Consider the following 20,533-nt stretch of genomic DNA (forward strand, 5'->3'; position numbering starts at 1 on the left):
TTGATGGCAACATTACGTAAATGGTATAATTTGTTTAACGACTGGTTATTACGAGCATGCATACTTGTTTACTAATCGACTGTTCTACCTACTCGGTATACGGTAAAGAAGGAAAGTTTAACGATAGGTTCATATCAAATTTTTCACATAAAAATAATCCTGGTTGTGTTGCCACTGTCCAAAGGGCAATATAAAGTTCTTTTGTCTCTCTCTCTCCCTCTGACATTTACATTCAGAATGTTTCTGATCAAAAAATGATAGACATACGGCCAGTGGCTAAAGTGATTTGTGAAACAAGGCAAACTGTTAGTGGACAACTGAAATGTAAATGATTAACAAATTTAGAATGTTACATTTTGAGAAAAAAAAGGCATATACATTTATATATATTATATTTATATATATATATATATATATATATATATATATATATATATATATATATATATATATATATATATATATATATATATATATATATAATGTCGCAAGCATTTAGTATTGCTGGATTACTGTTACTTACAAGAAATAATATGAAAAGTAACATCTAAAAATTATTTAGTATTATGTTCACTGAGCGATCATAATTGTCTATTTTAGCAACAAGCTTTATAAACTGGATGTTGGTCACGAGTTTAACACGCATTAACACAGGATTGGTATAGTATACTTTTTCTACAACTAATAGATAGTTTTTGGGTACATTTCTGCAAAACAGTTGGAATATATTCGCTGGGTGATAAAATAATCGAACTTGGTATAGCCGCCACTCTCGCTGAGATTGTGTGGGCGAATACGCACAGCTCAACCGCAACAAGTAATAACCTGTCTTTAAATAAATTATACGAGTTAAAATTGCGTAACGCTGCCATCGGCATATTAATAAGCGACTACGTTGTCAATTGAGCGAAAGGATGCAATTACCGCGATCGTTCGCTAAACAGCTACATATTTACTCGGTCATTGTGATTACCCGTACCGATAAAAAAATTCAATATAATTAAACAAAAATTTCTATCAAATATAGCTTTAGAACAAATCGTCGGCTTATCTGTTCGCTTTTATATATTTTTAGTTTTCTTTGTTTAAAACGGTTTAAATAATTATTCTGGGAATTTATAATAATTAGTTTGATTATTTTGAAGGATGTAAATAGCAAGTAAATGTTGGTAAATCTCCGTAAATTTCCGTAAATTATAGAAAAGTCGCTATAAATTAACGTAACTTTGAAGAATACTTGCTTAAACTGGACACTACATTCTCGATAATAACACTGATGTTTTTGGATTAAAAAAAATCTGTATTTACTCCAGTGTCGTCAGCATTGTTGGTTTTTTTCATTGGATCGCTAAATGTACTAAACTCCATATTTTCTTGAAGTGTATATATAGCTGTTGCTTCTGGGTTTCGTTTGTTTATATGGAAAATTTCAGAGCAATTACTCTGCGCTCATTACATCCTTATTAATTGGTTTTTGTATATGTTTTTGAATTTCTGGTATCTATTTTTTTAATGTCAGCATTTATTTAAACGCAGCGCAGTTCTTAAAAAATAAATATTTTTGACAATTACCTAGAGGTTCTAGGGATAGAAGGGGATAACAGTGGAGTTGGGCAGTATAAAAAATGTAGGAAAGGGAAGAGAAAAACAACATACAAGTTTTAATGTATTTTTATTCCATATATGATTTATTTATATTATATCTTTTTGAGAATCACTAAATTACGAAACTTTGATGTAATAAATACCGTGCCTTCTTCAAGCCATGTCACTTTTGATCCAAGTGAAAAATTTCTAAAACATTTTATGTACAATTTAGAATATGTAATAAATATCGCCAATATTATTTTCATATTTTTTTTTCAATCCAATTTCAAAACCTACAAATAGGAGGAATTTAAGTAGTTATCGCTGAAAATCTATATACACGTCAAATCTAAACTAACAATTTTACAGTCTATACATTTTCTGGGGTTATTGAACTTAAATATTCATTAATTTTAACACAATAAATAATCTACACATTATTATAATTCGATTCTTTTATACATTTTGTACATACTATTATTATATTTTACAACAACGAATAATAGAGTTACATTTAAAAAGTGAGGCATTTCACTTTGAGACAAAATCAGACAAATTTTTTTATTGCTGGTCATCATGCATAATTTTGATATTGCAGTAGTTAATAGCTAGCTACCAAACCGTCCAATAGTTACAAATAATCCTCAACTGAGGACGCTACAGAAAATCCATGTAATGTTCACGTTAATCGAATAACTATTAAACAAATTGTTTCCTTTTAATTTGTTTTTCAAAAACGTTATTTTTTATCTATTAAAAGTCTAAATGGTGCATATAAATGTAATTGGCAATTATTCGAAATTATTCCATAGATACTAACAGACAAACATCAGTCAGTTTGGAAAATATCGCATTAAACACAAAAAAAATTACCTATGCAGACCTATTCGCCTGACAAATATCACAAGCGCCATTACAACAAAATAACCACCGAAAAAATTTTGATCGTCAACCAATACTATGAAATGACAGCCGGAATATAATTATATAAAGTATCTCAAAATAGTAGCTGAGTACTTCAAAGATATACGTATTTTAATATGTGCATTAGATATGCATCATTCAATAAAATCTGAAACGGTTTCTCTTTTTTACATATTTTAATTGCATTCGAGATCCGAAAATAATATACTATGCCATATAACATAAAATTATGGCATAAAGTTAAAGTACCATAATATTTAATTTTTTGTTCAATTTTTACATTTTGACAAATTATGGATAATTTTTCCATATTACTTTACTAATTTGCGATGTGGAATTTAGAATTGATAAGCCTTATTGCGAAACACTGCTGCTGCAATTTTCCTAATGTTTCTTTTGTAAACTGAGCTGAAAATCATAATCATACGGTTTTCCAAGATGTTTTAAAACTAATAAAGGAAAAAAATAAGTCGATATGTCGATACGTTTTAATGAAACGAAAATAGCTGCTCCATTTCCCCTTGCGTAGTAAGTAAAGTATTAATTTTTAATGGAGCAAATTAAACCAACAACTGTATCCACAGGTTGCTTGAACAACAAAATAATTATGACACTTTAAACTTCCACGAAGAGCCTATGTTTACCTGTTTCCAATTAATTAACCAATGTTTCCTAAAAACGTATCTAAACGTAGCTCTCAAGAGTTAGGCTTTTCAGAAACTCTGTGACATTACAACCAGCTTAATGGCAATGGGGGTTGAGTATACAGATCTTCCCATGCCAAGTTGCGTTCACAAATTAGGTTATTTATTTATTGGGCACGGGGTTTTTGCAAAACTTTTGTCACCACCGGAAATAGCATAAATAGTAAGTAACAAAAAAATGCAATTTTTATAGTAAAAATAAATATCAGCCATCGTAACTATAAAAAAAAATTAACTCAACAATTCAAAATTGACATTGTAGAAAAAAATGTATTGTTACATTTATGACAAATTCCGGATCTTCTAAATTAATTAATAATTTAGGAAATTAATTTATTAAATTCAGTCAAAATCAATAAATTCAGATTTTCTATGGTATTAGTTTGATTTTCTGTTTTATATTTTAAGGATACTGTAAAAAATATATAATTATTATTGAAATGTGCTCTTTTCAACAGTGTGTAAACAAGCTTTTGCGAACATCAATCTTTTTTCTGCGAATCGCAATTGCAAATCGATTCGATTAGACTTTTCCTTGACTTTGCATCTTTTCCAGCTCCTCCTCCTCCTTAGTCAAAGGTATAGTGGAATGGTTATACAAACCCTGCGCCATGAGTTGCAGCGCCAATGGATTTTTTTGACCGGACGCCTTTTTAATTTTTGCCCGTTTATTTTGAAACCATATTTTGATCTGAGCCTCATTTAAGCCCAACTCAGCACTCAACTGTTGTCTACGTCGTTCTGTTAAGTATCGGTTTTCAGCGAACTCGTGTTTGAGACGAGCTAATTGGGCTCCCGAAAACGCGGTCCTTGGTCGTTTTTCTTCAGGTACTGTCCCACTTTGTTTAGTACTGCCAGGTTTTTTGACTCTTCGTGTTCTTGGACCTATAACAAAAAATGGGACTCTATAGTTAATAGTATAAGAAAACCAGACAAAAGTTTAGAATGCACCTTAAAATTCGGCATTCGATAAGTTAGTAGTAGGGGAACAGAAGGAAAAATGGTACCCTTAAAGGTATGGCCAGGATAAAAAAGGTGAACTTTTCACAAACCAAACTTATATTTGTGTAACATGGGTATGTTTCCTTTCAGTATCATATTTAAGATAAATGAAAATAAACAATTACGGTTTATAAAACAATAAACTATTAAACGACATTTGCTCCATTTTGCCTTCATAACAAGGTACAACGGCACACGCATGAAGGCATAATGGACCTCAATACAAAACATTTCATCCTTGCATGTTTCGCAAATAAAAACTGCTTCTACGTATTTCATCTTCAGCGCCAGCGCAGGAACAGCGAGCCCATTGTTTACACGTGAGACACTGGATCCAGTTTTCTGTTGGCGTTGAATACAAATAGTGACAATATAGGCACTCTGCGCATTCTTCTTCACTTGGAGAGTACTTTTATCATATTGAATAGCAATGAATTTGAACAACAAGGTTTATCTGCTTCCGTCGTCGTTGGATCCAGATTTTAAAGTAAAAACAAACCCTGTTAAACCCTGCAGCCCTTGCAGCTGAGGTGGCATCTGGTTTGCGAAAACTAAGATCGGGATTTCGTTTTAAAAAATTCTCAAACCAATATCTACCGGCCATCCTTGTACTTGGGTCAAAGTGATGCTGGCCCCCATGTTTTTTACGTGCGCAGTAAGCACTTGCTCCTGATGTTGTTTTTAAATACCCTTTGAAATCTCCCCATTTTAGTCGCTGTTTCTGTGTCAATACTTTGATACATTTCTAATTCCCATAGCCTTAGGTGCAACTTCAATTATTGCTTGATTAATTGATTCTTCGGACCATTTTTGCCTCTCGATCTTTCTTTCGTATCTAAATATATTAAAAGCTTTGTTTAAAAGAAGTTGTTTAGGCAAAACGGACCGCAAAATGGTCCAAGTGTCCAGGCTATAATAGTATCTACGCACCTTATTATAGAAGTAAAAAATACAGATATTCTAATATTGTTTCATTTTTATATTAAATTCCACCATATTAAAATTTTGTAGGTTACTCTTTCCGGCTTGTGGCTAACTGTCCGGAGCTTGTTCCGTTCAGCAAAATTTCATGTTAACAACTTTGTATAGATGGTGTAAATAGTATTTAAAGTATTTTAACCCACCCACCGTTTTACCTGCAGGGTCCGTTATGCCTCCTTTTCTCCTATATTATGCAACAAGTTTGATAAATGCCACCTTGGTCACTAGTTTGATTTAGCACGAGCGTAGAGAGGCCATTTTATTTTTTAAAGAAGTTAATAAATGAAAAAGTAATGTTTCAAAATAAAGTATTTTATGCTGTAATATTAAAAAAATACAATTTTACGGAATAAGTTTTTTTAACGTGCTTTTTTTGTTGAAGTTGCTGAAATATTAGTAAACAAACCATTATTGTCAACGTGCCGTTTTAGTTTTTTGATATTATGTTGTGTTATTTGTAACATGTAATCCTCGTTTCGTTAAAAAAAAAATAAACAATATTTTTTAGGACAATATCAATAATTAAAAACGATATGTTCGCTGTCTGGTGCGAGCAGAACAAAGGAGAGCATAGAAAATATTCCTAACATTTTGATCAACAACTATAAAATAGAATATATTGCTTTAATTAGTTTGAATAATTGTTACCTAGTTAGCGTTGATGAAAGATAAAAAGGATAACAGTATTATTCTGGCTTAAGGACAAATTTTAAAGTAAATATTTGCGTCTAACACCTAGAAATATTTAAGCTGTTCATTTGCTTAATTTACTTTATAATAATACAAATACAACTTAAAAACAATAACTAACATATAACATATCCAAAGCTATTTACACAACGTTAGTTCAGTAAAAACATTTCTATGTTTGTATTTATTACTGTGTATGTCGCATACTATATTTTTTCTATGACTATTAGATTTTGGGTACATTGTTGCCAAACATAATGAATACATCCACTGTGACATGTGACGTGACTATCGGAACAGACAAATGTCAAAATACTATCACTCAAGTCCGTAGTTAAAGTACCGAAAACGTCCAAAGGGACAAGCCGCAGTGGATAATCAGCTGACGTCTTAAAGTGACACTTTGTGAATGTCTAATCAGTGCAAACGTTCTTAACATTGAGAAGCGCAATTACAAAAATGCTTAGAAAAAAACTTTTCCATTTATTCCATTTTTTTCTGTTATAAAACAACAATTAACATATCTTCTTCGAGGAACATCCTAAACATTTTAAAATGAATTTCTTAATCTCTCAATCTTTTAATTCGCTTTGTTTAGGCAAATTACAATTATACCTCAAAATTGGGATTATCCTATATTTTCAACAGATTCCGATCCATTTTGTGGAAACGAAGCAGGTGACTAAACCCACTAAGACCACCAGTAAAATCAGTACTAAAAAATTACTGATTGATTAATGAAACTTATTAAATTTACTTATAAATTTTGCTAATCATTTATATTTATATGTAAACATAACATAAAATTTATAATAATATAATTTTTTTAAAAACTTTCGACAAATGCGCATAAAAATGTATACCTATACTTAGAAATTCAAAACAATTAAGCTTTCTAGCATACTAATTGAAAAACACTTAAAATATCCATGTATACACCTATATATGAACGCTTTATTTCTTGAACTATTTTAAATTTTTGTGACAACAAAATACTAATTTATTTTTTATTTTTATTAATAATACGTACAAATAATACATAATTATATCTTACATCTGATAAATTCGAATTCTTTATATCAAAATTCAAAAAATGAAAAATGAGTTATAATTTACTTATAAAACAGATCAAGTCAATAGGTGCGTAAATAGTCTATTTATAAAAAAACGTTTTTTTGCAGGTTATATTTATCGCAGTGCAACACAAAACAAATAGATACATACATACATAGATACAAATAGATACATATCAAGATTGTGTATACTACTATTAAGTTCAAAGATGAATAAACAATTTAAATGATTTTACAATGATGAAAAACCCAAACAGAAAAAAAGCGAGATAATTAAAACAAACCGTTATTACACCTAGATGCAATTAGTATTAACATGAATACAGCGTCCGAACCATCCTAATTCGTTAGATGGAGTTCACCGATGACACCATATGCTGCCTCCAAGAAACTCCTAACGGTATAACGATATTTTATTTCACCTGTCATCTAGATATATTTGCCATTAGTGTATAAAGTTAAGCGCTTTGCTTTGGATTTAGCTTCGTTGCTCTAGACAAATGTCCATCTCCTAACCGAAAACCATATTCCTATTTCTTACACTTCTCACATCTATTTTCTCTTGCAATTCTCTCGAAGTTAATGCAGACAATTTAACATTTACTTGTCCAATGGCTCGATTAATTTCTTCCGCTTGTAGCATTTGCATTCAGCAGCGAGTATGAAGACCACGGGGAGAAGTTAAAATGAATGACTTCGTTCAAAGGTAATTTGATGGAGCCAGTTTCGCACGCTCGCCATCTTAAACGCCGAATATTTTTTTTTTATTGTCGAGATGTGAGTGAAGTTTTTACAAAATATTTCCAAGCAATCAAGAGGTTAACAATATGGGTTGCTCAAGTTAAGGGAGACCTATAGCTTTCATTTACCACATCTCATATAAAAAAAATGTTATATGGTGTTATAAGTTGGAGAAAATGTAGAAAGAAAACTCTTAAAATATTTTAAAACACATGTACTTCATCCACATCCAAAAATCAGTGCCCTAGCGATCGATTTTCCACTAAAAACCGGAATAAACCCACATTCCCCCTAAAACGCCCTTAAATTATTCTCGAGCGTCTTCGGCGTTAAAGTTTCAACTTTACAGTAATTATCACGAAATGGAGCTTTTTCCACATGACAACGCAGGAAGCTCTAATTGGAAACCTGTCAGACTCAAACGAGCATTGTCTTAAACGTGAACCAATATAACTGTCACTAGTCACATCTTAGTAATTATAAGTGGAAGCAGTTTCTTGATGGTTCAGTTGAGTTGTTCGGCTAATTTAAAATTTGAATAATCAAGCGTACGGGTGACTATAGTGTATTGAATCATCATTCTTAAGAAAAAATAATCTGTTTATTTTTTTTACACAGAAATAGCAATAGCAATTACCAATACAAAGTGACGTAACTATACGCTACAAAAAGAGACTAGCTAAATAATGACTTTATTTTTTATTGATGACAGCTGATTGATTTTATTGCGTGCAATACGAAGCAGAGTCAAATACAAACCTTTACCTACACCTATACAATATCCACAATATAGAACTAACCGAAACTAATCAAAACTCGCTAATTCTATTATATTCTCTCTCTCTCTCTATCTCTCTCTCTCTCTCTCTCTCTCTATATATATATATATATATATATATATATATATATATATATATATATATATATATATATATATATATATATATATATATATATATATATATATATATATATATATATATATATATATATATATATATATATATATATATATATATATATATATATATATATATATGCACTTTTATTAACTAAATTTGTTACGCAGGTGTTGGTATTAAAACGTTTTTTTTTTGTAATGCAAATAAAATAATTTTAGAGGACTTGACGTCAAATCCAATATTACAATTAGATCTCGTCAAGAGCCGTCTCAAGTAATTCATCAGAACTAGACCTGCATATAGCATATACAGATAAATTTGTTGTGTGTCTACTACAGCCTATTCATTCCCCAGACCTCATTATCAGCGGTTATCATGATAGAGAACAAAAACCCTTCGTTAATCACAAAAAGTCAATGTTACAACGGTTTGGGATTCGTAGATCATAAAAATGCTTACACATACGCACAGCCACAGACATAGACACAGAAACATGCTAGTTATTCCTTTTTGAAAAAGAAAAGTGTTATCAAAAAACCGATAAACTGACAGTTTAATAAAAAGTTGCAGTATTGGTATTTGTTTTAGTTTTCTTAATATATGAAAGTGCTTTTAGACTTCTTCAGATCGATAGGCAATAAATTATAAATTTGTTTAGCAGAATAAGCAGATGATTCGTAAATGTTTCTAAGTGACCAACGTCAACGAGTAAAAGCTCTTTTTTACAACACATCTCCTCTATATTAGATTGCCATTTTAAATAAACATGTTTTTGGTCCGCAAAGTCGACGTAAACAAATGATTAAAAATGGTGAATCAGTTTTTGGGATTTACAATGTATTTTCCATAGAGTGGTTCTATAGCTAATCAAGTTTGACATGTCATAGCTTCCATCGGAATCTTTACGTTATACTGATTAGTAAATCATTTTAGAAAGTTAATTTTGATTGATTGATGTAAATATAAAAGTCTCAATTAAAATTATTTTTAAATAAATAAATACATATCACTAAATAGCTGTGCAAGGAAGTGCATCAAACGCAACGGACGTCGAAAAATTAGAATTATGTTTACCGTTGCGTAATAAAGTTTACCAACATTTTTAAGCTTTTCATTTGACTCTGCCTCGTAGGTTGATCACCATATATTTTCCTTTAGTAAATCAGAACCAAACTAAAGCATGAACAAAAAACATTCGCATCCCAAATCATACATCGTACGAAAAAAATTATAAGCCATATCAAATATTTTTCGTAAACCTTTTACGCATTCAAATAATGTTTTGCAACAATAAAATCTTACGACCCAAATGCAACGCTTCGTTCGTCGCGTGTGTGTGGCTTAACCAGATTTATTTTATGGTCATTATGGCAAAGCAGTCATCAAAATTTGTGGCTTTTTTAACAATACGTCATATAATATCCCATTTATGGGCCCACAAAAAGTAAGCTTTGTGCATTTAAAGGTCATATTTTACCACAATACAGTTCGTCCCGTGCTTAATCTTCTTAATCGTTTTGGAGCTGAGTCATTCTTTCGTTAACTACTTTGTACCTGAAGCAAGTATTTGAATATGTTGATGGTACCTTTCATTTGCATATAATGGGATACAAGTGATACAAGGAAAACAAAAATTATATATAAAATAAATGTGTCTCACTCGATATTACTGGCTGGCTGTTGAGTGATTGTCTACTTACTTCGTCCTAAAACAAAAAGAAAACAAATGATTAGGAGCTTACCAATCACTGAAAACAAAAAGCGCAACGAAAATAATTCAATACGACAAATAAGGCAACGGGGAAAAAATTATGTTAAGTCCTGTTATGCAGACTACTATTAGCGAAGCCAATTATGTCTCGTGATCGAAAGGCTCTTAGCACCTCATGACTATTGCATACCGAGACATACACTAAATGAAACTCTGTCGACTGAAGCTAAAATTTCAAATTATGTTTATAACACAGCTCTGAGTCTTTGGATTGGAATTGGTCGTAAAGAATTGAAACAAAATCTCTTTATTTGGACGGATTTAAAATTGTAATTTAATTTGTTCATTCGCTAAAATTGATCATTAATGGATCATTTCCTTAAGCGAACTGGACATTTCGAAACTATTAATAAGCTCTTTTCTCACTTGGGATACAAAAAGTATCGAATTGCCTATAGGACGATACCATAATTTCTTAATCGGATTGGACATGCTTAGTAAACACGAGAGCAGGTTCAAATCATCGGACTAATGAGATAGGACAGGTGCGAAAGTTATACCCACAGTGGACCAGTTCATATAGCAGAAAACGATATACCTAACATTATTTTTAAAAATATAAAAAGCAATAGTTGCTTGAAATAATACAGAGAAACACAACTATAAGGATAAATAATTTTTCATGCGCATAGTGGCTCACAGAGTTATTTTATTTTTTCATATTCTTTTATTTAGAGTGTACCCAAAAATGTAAAATTCAAATTTTTACAATTTTCGGTATATCACTTTTCAAGTTTTCGTGTAAAATGAGGAATTCAATTACAACACAAAAATATTTGATAATATTTCTAAATTAAACAATTGTTTTATTCATAAATAAATCTATCTGATATGAAATTAATATTTTGACGAAAATGCCAACCAAACTATCATTAACCCACTATGCTATTTCTACACTTGAATAAAAAGAATATAAGAAGAATAAGAAAATATAAGAACTTGTAAAGTTAAAGTCATTCAGCTGAAGAAATTACCACGCTTAATAGGAAATAGGCAACAATAACGCAGTAGGTATGGTATTTCTCAAAGTATATCATTTTGACTTTTGGAAATACCCTGCCGACGGCAACACCTGACCAGTCGGTATTGTAGTCCAGAGTATCATAGACATACTTTTACGATGGTTAATAAGAAATACGTTTATTTAGAAAATACGATGACATTAAATGTTATACAAATTATCAATAATTACCAAAAGAAGTATGTTTTTGTTCAAAATCTAATTCTCTTTCCCTCTCAGAGTCGTCATTAAGATTAAGTATAATGGGCTCGCTATGTTATTTTGTATGCAAATGTAAGAATCCTCAATTTTTAAAATTTGCTGTACTTCATTTTCGAGTTCTCAACAAATATATTATTAATTACATTTTTAATTAAATTTATTACACTCGTAAAGTAAGAGTAATATTTTCTGCTCTCACATTTGATTTTGCTTGACGACACAAATGTTTTATGGAATTGAATACACACGCTCTTTTATCTATTTACGTATTAAAATCCTATTTTTCAAATAATTCTATGGAGGGTGACTTATAATTATATTGGCTTCATCTTCTTCTAGCTTTCTTTTGATGATGATGTTCATGAAGAATATATTTTATTTCTTATCATATCTTGGTAACTATTGTCCAGAGGGAGATTGAAAATACCTTTTTTTCTTTTATTCAATAATTTTGTATAACAGTAAAACGGGATATTCAACAATGCCGACACGTTGTCGACATATACTTGAGTCGCCCCTGTCCTGACCTTTAAGTATAGGTAAATTATTGGTTGTTCGATTTACTCAGTCGTCGAAAAGCAAGATTTGAGACACATACCTACGCGTTTTCGAATTGAAAGCAAAAGTCCGCAAAATGTAAATGAAAGTATTTTAAAGTTATAGAAAAAACTTCCAACCTTAAATGCGAGCCTGAAAACTTTGAATGAAAGGCATCCAAAACTTTATATTTATCTAACACCGTTTAAGTTAGCAGTGTCAAGTGCAAGATAGCAAAAGACGATTGAGACATGTAATTCACACTAAAAAGTGTCATGTTTTAACAGTTGTTTATTTAGCCGCTTTGAATTTACTGCTTAAAAGCGAAATCCGGCATATTCGGTTATCTGCCGATATTTCCCAAACCAATTGACCGATGGTAAATCTGAAGTCGGTTATCATAGTCAGTTAGTTTGCTCTATAACTTTCCTAATTCAACCTTTGCGATCGGTAAAATAGGAGGCATCAGGTGTATGTAGTATATTTAATTTGAATCAAACAAAAACTGTAAAAACATTAAATTAGTTTGTTTCAATTAACTATGAAAAAAACCTAACACAGGGTGAGATAAGCACAACTATCGTGTAAAACAAACCCTCAAACTAACTAAACAAGATTACATTCAAATTCATAGGTATTATATCTTTATTTCAGTTTGTATATTGAAAACAAATGGTTCACACTGAAAGTGACATATTATACTATAAAGGATCAACGATCAACAACCCACACTTATGTAACACTCTGTGTACGTTATTATTAGTTCAATTTTTTTAAATTGAATGTACACGAGTTTCAATCTACTTCCAATAACAATTATTTCGATTCCATAAACTCGAACGCGGGGTTTATTTTGTGTGAAAGTGAAGTTGGGGGACCAAAACCCAATTCGAACTTTAAAATTCTTCTTATAGGCCATTTAGCAGCCCACTGGGCCGTGACAGAATCAGGTTTTCGGCTTAACTAATAAAAATTTTATTGGTTACTTTTATTTTATTATTTAGATGGGAGTAAAATACTGCGATTTACTTCCGTATCGGTAAATGATGCCCTATTAGAATTTTGATTTTTTGGATGTACGGGGTGGCCCTTTTATTATGGCATGATTCTTTATCTATTAAGGTTGTGGAATTGACAGATCAACTATTTTCTGTCAATTGACGGAAATAGTTTTTAAAATAATAAAAAAAAATAAAAATTTATAATTATTTATATATATTTTAAGTATCGTATTCGAGTACGCCTTGAAGAGGGTTATAGGTAAATTAGACATCACAAACACATAATAATTTATTATAAAATACATATTGTTATTAAATAATGATAGATAACACTCTACAATTGCAAGATGTTATTTAAAACATTTTGATCGAATTTGACTAACATAGCCCTAACTTAGAATTAGTAAATAATATTAAAAAAAACCTAAATTTGTTTGGATTCACTTCGACTTTTATAATTTAATATTTAGAAAAAACACCGTGTATATAAGGCATTTTCAATTCCTCGGAACTTTCTATATTCATATATTGTATATATAATAATCTATAGTTAAGTCTTATTGTTGCTGACATATTTTCAATTTTATGTCAAACATGACGTTTGCAGGTTGAATCGCAGAATTCTTCGATTGAAACCCTTTGTCATATATTTGGTATTTACTGATATGTGTTGATATTTGAATAAGCACATCGTTACAGGTAACTTTTTTTTATCCTATTTCACATTTATAAAAAGGTGACTTTGTATAAGGTTTCCTAATTTATAAAAGTTGTCGATTTTCGATTTAGCAATAAAATGGTTTTCCGGTGTAAAAATTCCAAATGGCTATTAATTGGCCAATAACGGTAATCAGGCACTAGAGAACTAGCAACTACTATGACTGTGACTGGTCATTTTTTTTAACCATGCCTGGGAAGTTAACACATCAGATTTTAAAATGGAATAAATTTTATCAAAAACATTTAGATATTTGCTGAAAATAAAACAAAAAATTTGAAAAGTTATACTAAAATATCATATTATAAAAAATATATGTTTTTATAAAAAAAATCATTTTTGTTTTTTTTTGGATGGATTTATTCTCAATTTCGTTTGGCAATTCATCATGAATACACTCACGCCTGAACAACGCTTGCAAATAGTGCAATTTTATTTCGAAAATAATGGTTCTGTGCGGAATACGTATCGCGCACCACGTCCATTTTATCGTCGACAAAATCGTCCATCAGAGCAGTTAATTCGATTAACCATGGAACGTTTTCGCACTACGTTGACTCTTATTGATAACTCGCATCCCCAGAGACGCAGTACGGTGCGTACAGAAGAAGCTATTGCTGCTGTAAAGCGTAGCATTGAGGAAGACCCGAATGAGTCCATCCGCCATCGAGCACAGGAATTGGATCTGTGTCCATCCACTTTATGGAAGATTTTGCGGAAGGATCTTGGTTTACGTGCTTACAAAATCCAACTCGTGCAAGAATTGAAGCCAAACGATCATCAAGTAAGGTGTAGATTCGTCGAATGGGCCCAAAACGAGATTGCCGTTGTTCCCGATTTTCATAAGCGAATTTTGTTTAGTAATAAAGCGCACTTCTGGTTGAATAGCTACATCAACAAACAAAACTGCCGCATTTTTAGCGAAGCTAATCTTCAAGTGTATGTCGAAACACCGTTACTTCCAGAAAAACTGACTGTTTGGTGCGCTTTATGGGCTGGTGGAATCATTGGTCCGTACTTCTTCAGAAACGATGATGGCCAGAACGTTACAGTCAATGGTGATCGGTATAGAGCTATGATTACTCTTTCATTCCTAAATTGAATAACCATGATGTCCAGGAGATGTGGTTTCAACAAGACCGCGCAACATGTCACACAGCTCGTCCCACAATCGATTTATTGATTGACACGTTTGGTGACCGCCTAATTTCACGTTTTGGACCTGTGAATTGGCCTCCAAGATCTTGTGATTTAACACCGCTAGACTACTTTCTGTGGGGCTATGTAAAGTCATTGGTCTATGCGGATAAGCCACAAACGCTTGACCATTTGGAAGATAATATTCCCCGTGTTATTGCCGATATACGGCCACAAATGTTGGAAAAACTCATCGAAAATTGGACGTCCAGATTGGACTACATCCGCGCCAGCCGTGGCGGTCATATGCCAGAAATCATATTTAAAATGTAATGCCACAAGATTATCTTTCGGATAAATAAAATTCATGTCAATCGAATAATCCATCGTTGTTTTATTGCAACTTAAAGTTCTATACATCGAAAAAAAAACCCCTTATTTGCGGTACTTGGCCGATCACCAAGTTTCGAAAAGTTTCCTTTGTTAGTTCTCCCGGACTTTTAATTCGACACTCAACGTGAATCTTCTTGGCATAAATATGAGAGATAAAAAAAGTAACAAGGAAAACAAACATCCGCACAGCATTTCCATTCCCTAAATAATCTAGTGCATCAACAAAACGTTTAAGTAAATAAAGCCGAGCCACCCTCAGACAACCTGTAGATTGTGCCGAGTTATCTCAAGATGAAAGAAACCCCAAATACAATAAACGGGTGGCGAATTAATGTAGTACAACGTTTACGAGACAGTTGCAATATTGCTCTCCATCTCTTTCCAGAAGACTTTCGATGACTTGTTTGGATGGATCAGTGGCGACTCGATTAAATTAGTTATAACTGTGCACTTTTTATCATGTTTTATTCGGGTGCGGATGTGAACTGTTCTGCCATTAAAGTTTACACCTCTAACTTCGACAACACCGAGTCAAGCAGAATTACATGCCTATATACATATTTCTTAAATACCGTTCAAGCAAATGTTAATCTTTCGTTCCATAAACTAAACAGCTTGAAGTTCTAATATTTAGTAAGTTTAAACACCAATTGCTTCTACAAGATCATAAGAACCAGATGCGTCAATGTCAATGTAAGAAGTGAAAAAATGAACATAACTTGTTTACGAGTTTCCTTTAGATTTATGCTCATATGAAGTCGCACACACGCTTAGCCTATAGCCATGACCTAAAACTCTCAAATTAAAACGTGAATTTCATATCCATTATGTCAATATTCCAATTTATTTCCGGATCCACCTGGCACTGACTGAAATTTTTGCTAGTAATTTATGACCGGTAATAGTTCGGTTTGATCCTTATTTATCGGAACTGGGTAGATATCTGCTTTCAGCTGCATGGTCGCATGCTTCCTTTTTACGTAGATAACTATAGCTTTTGTTTGGGTCATTTGAATTATAGTAAATGTTTTTTAGTGATTGAAACCGATTTGCCTCGGTTATGGGTACCCAGTTCGAAACGGTATAAGGGTTTGTTGTTTAAATAAATAATAGCCATAATTAAATTGAAACATTTGATAAGGATATAACAACTGAAAATATTTTAATTATGAATATTTAAATTAACTTCTAAAATTAAAATAATTTTATTAATATCAGAAACTTAAAGAAAATGATCTATTCAGAATTGAAATTTGAATTGGCCTCCATGACCAATGCAAATTTCACACCACCACAAATGTTTCTAATGAAACACATGATCCATGGTCACTGATTTTTGAATTTGGTATCCTTAGGCTACGTTTTCTACCCCTTGAGTTTATGTACTTCTGCTTTCTCCAATTCATCCTTACATTCAATATCCAACAACTAATTTATTATTATTAATTTTATGCAAAAGTTACTTTAAAGGACCTAATAGTGGGACAGAAAGCCGAATTTGCTACGTCACTGAGTCTTTGCCAGAGTAAACGGAAAGTGGGCTGATAAAAGTCGTTGTGGGAGCTGAATTAAAGCGAATGCTGATTCGATTGCCCCAACGGCGCCATTTAAAGGTTGCTGCGTGGCTCAGATAACAACCGGAACGGCCTGTGAATTTATATTAGAAAGTGGCGAGTGTGAAGAGGGTGCGAGATACGAGGGAGGGAAGGGGAAAAATTGAATTAAAGAGGGTGAGCCGTTTATTGCTTTGCTATGGTGAAACTTTTTCACGGAAAGGTGTAAAGAATTTAATTCAAAAATAACGATGGGCCTGGTATTTTAGTCATGGGTTTGCGAATGATCTGATTTTTCAGTAGATTTTAGTCACGGTATTTTGACGTTTTGTCAGTTCTGACAATCATGTGACATGCCGTTTAGTGATTAATTATATTCCTGTTGTTTTGCAAAAATTTACCCAAAAAATAATGGGCATAGAAAAATTATGGCTCACAATATATTGATGAACTTCTTTTGGTCACTCGGTTATTAAGCATTGACTCGGCGTTTAATAATATAATATTTGATTTAAGTTTTGCGAACCAAAACGGCATATCAGAGGAAAAAACCCGAACTTAAGCAAAACTTATTACGTTTAATATTCCAACCGCATCATTTTTTCAATCTTGATTTTTGTTTTGAACATATTTTTGTTAAATGCGATATCCGTACCTACATACAGTATACGTATTATGCTAAATAATTTTAAAAAAAGGAAGAAAACCCAAGGTAGACATTTTAAGTATTTTTTCGTATTGACCTTAATTATGCAAGGTAATAGGGTACAGAACACTTTTTGCTAGTCTATCACTCTTATGTACAAATTTCACAAGTTTCAACAAAATGTAACAAAATCTACGAGATTTATAAATAAAATAGTTATTTTTTAAATAAAGTTCAACGACCTGCATTATAGACACCTAGACCGAACATAAAAATTGACATATTAGAATCGCATATATTTTCACATAAAGAATCTGTCATTTTCGGGTCCATCTTCGTTTCTACTTTATACATGTTTAAAGGATGGTTTATGCGGTTTGCCTTTGTGCGGCGTAACTGTGAGGAGCAAGTGCTGACTTTACACTAAACCGACGAAATAAAATGTAAATAAAAACAATCCACTATGACCGACCTTCAAGAAATAAAAAAAAAAAAAAAACATATTAAACCAGAATTCAATGATGCCATTTAATAAAAAAAAACTATGGATATGTTTATACGAATTGCATTTCCTCTGAACCTACCGCAGTCCCGTATATACTGTATCACAAAGACTGCACAACGAAAACGACAATTTATACGGCCGTTTAAGTTCAGAGCTGTATAATTAAAAGTCATATTAAATAAGAATTATCGCACTTGTTAATGACTTAAGAAATCTTTGAATGCGCCTTCGGAACTCTATTATGTTCGCAGATGCAGATATTTTCGTATTTCGAAAACTATTTTTATCGCAGGCGAAAGGAAACATTTAAATAAATTGGTTGCATGGTCCGCCGTCCGTTGGGTCTCACCGTGCACATGTTTATTTAATATTTTAATTGGATGTTATAACTTTCTGTATATTGACTAATTAACGTTAATGTTCCAGTCAATTGTTGATTCTAATCACATAATGAGAATTTGTGAATAAGTCAAATAACTGAACTGCTGATGGACACTCGAAAAGAGTAACTAGAAATTGACTGCTTTTAAAAACCACCGCGGACAACCAAAACTGAAATAGTATATTATGCAATAAGTTTAATAAACGACACTCCACAACTCTGGCACCAGCGCAATTTTGGATAGTTACTACGACCATCACATGATCACAGCACGAGAACATTTACTAAGGGACCTAAGAAATTCAGACCACAAGCACAAACTGTCCAAATGTTGTCGTGTTTTAAATATCTACCGTGACCCCACCTCGTGACTAAACCTTGGAAAACGGTTGAATTAGCTCGGGATAGTGTTTGAAGAAACCAACGTTTTCAAGTGACATCTTGCGCATACTTGGTCTGTGCATGATTGCGTATTTTAAAGTAGGAGTGAAAACTCAAAAAATGGTCATTGATGGTATTTTGATGTTGGTCGGTTGCAACTGTCATGTTGCATTTTTGTGTGACTGTTTCTTATTATAAATAGAACACCATGTATATTAAAGCATTTTTAAATTTCTGGGAACTTTCTAGACCTACTTCATGTTATACCTACTTCATAATATAATTTACAATGTTTTTTTTATGTAAATACGTTAAAATTATTAAAATGGGTTTGCTTTCATCAAAAAAATTTTTTTTTCATTTAAAGTTTTAAGGTTATTTTTTGATGATCCAGCATTTATTTATTTTTATCATTATGGAGTTTCAAAACAAATACGAAAAACTTAAGTGGGTGATGCCTTGTTCAAAAAAAGGTTGTTTGTTATATGGCGGAAAAATAAGAATTTTATTTATCTCCAAAAAGAAAATATAATAATAAAAGTATTACACAAGTATTTACTACTATAAAACACACTTTTGGCATAATTTTTTATTTTTCTACAAGGAGTGAGTTAGATTACCCCTATCATTCTTCTCTACTAAATTTATTTAAATTTCATGTTTTATTTATAAGCTTTTGTCTCCTGCAAAAACGAGATAAAACAATGTATTAGATAAAAAAATCTAGTGCCCTGCAGTCACTTTTTAAGCCATTTCTTATTATTGCTTCATATGACATTGCTGACTGCACATTTTATTTACTGCCATGTTAACAGAACTTCTTTATTCCTTTATGCACAAGCGTATCTTAAGCGCAAACCTTCAAATCACAGCTTGTTTACCCAGCCTCATCAAAAGCTACATGAATCTCGCAGTTCTAAAATAGTATATTATATATAAGTGTGGTAAACGGCATGACTCACGAGTATATTTGACACGAGCGAAGCGCACCGGAGCGAGTGTTTAATAAACGAGTACCTAAAAAGTGTTGCATACTATACTTTTTCTACGACCGTTAGTTTTTGGGTACATTTTTGCAAAACAACACGAATAGATTCACTAACATAACCGTCAGGTTGCTGTGTTAAATATTATTGAACGGCAACCGGAGTATCAGGAAAATCGCAGAAGAATTAAATAATGATGCGTCAAGTGTATGGAGGATATTAGAAGAACAAGATTTTTTTTAATGGTTTCGCCGAATGAATGTTTTTTTTTTTCTTGAAAAATTCTCTTTTCGGATGAAACTAATTTCTCAAGGGATTTAATTCAAAACGTTCATAACAGGCATGTTTTTGGGTTGAAGATAATCCTCGTTTAAAAACAAAATAACAAATATCAGTTTGCCGTCAGCGTTTGGTTAGGAATTATCGAAGAACATTTAATTGGACCACATTGTTTACTTTTAAGATTATCTGGACTCCCATTTTCGTTGTTTACAAGAATTACGATCTTTGCTAGAAAATGTACCCCTAGTAACTAGAACTAGACATACGATGGTGCAACAGGACATTTCAAGTTAGATGTGTGAATGTTTTTAAATCGTACCTATAAAAACCGCTGGATACGAAGATGTGCCCTTTATCATTGACCGCCTCGATCCCCAGATTTAAATCCTTTGGATTATTGCACCGGGGGTTATCT

General features: G+C 32.0%; 1 protein-coding gene across 1 annotated transcript in view; it reads right to left on the reverse strand.

The window, feature by feature from the left end:
• Window positions 1-1,697: 1,697 nt before the first annotated feature.
• The window catches only part of LOC132705532 (homeobox protein invected-like), a 72,280-nt gene continuing 53,444 nt past the window's right edge, over window positions 1,698-20,533 (reverse strand). The window contains exon 3 of the mRNA XM_060676161.1: window positions 1,698-4,100. Coding sequence (XP_060532144.1) covers window positions 3,739-4,100 — 362 coding nt within the window. The 3' untranslated portion in view covers window positions 1,698-3,738. The remainder of the gene's footprint in view (window positions 4,101-20,533) is intronic.

The sequence above is a fragment of the Cylas formicarius genome, unplaced genomic scaffold, assembly GCF_029955315.1.
Source record: "Cylas formicarius isolate icCylForm1 unplaced genomic scaffold, icCylForm1.1 PGA_scaffold_10__41_contigs__length_53128322, whole genome shotgun sequence".
Classification (NCBI taxonomy): Eukaryota; Metazoa; Arthropoda; class Insecta; order Coleoptera; family Brentidae; genus Cylas; species Cylas formicarius.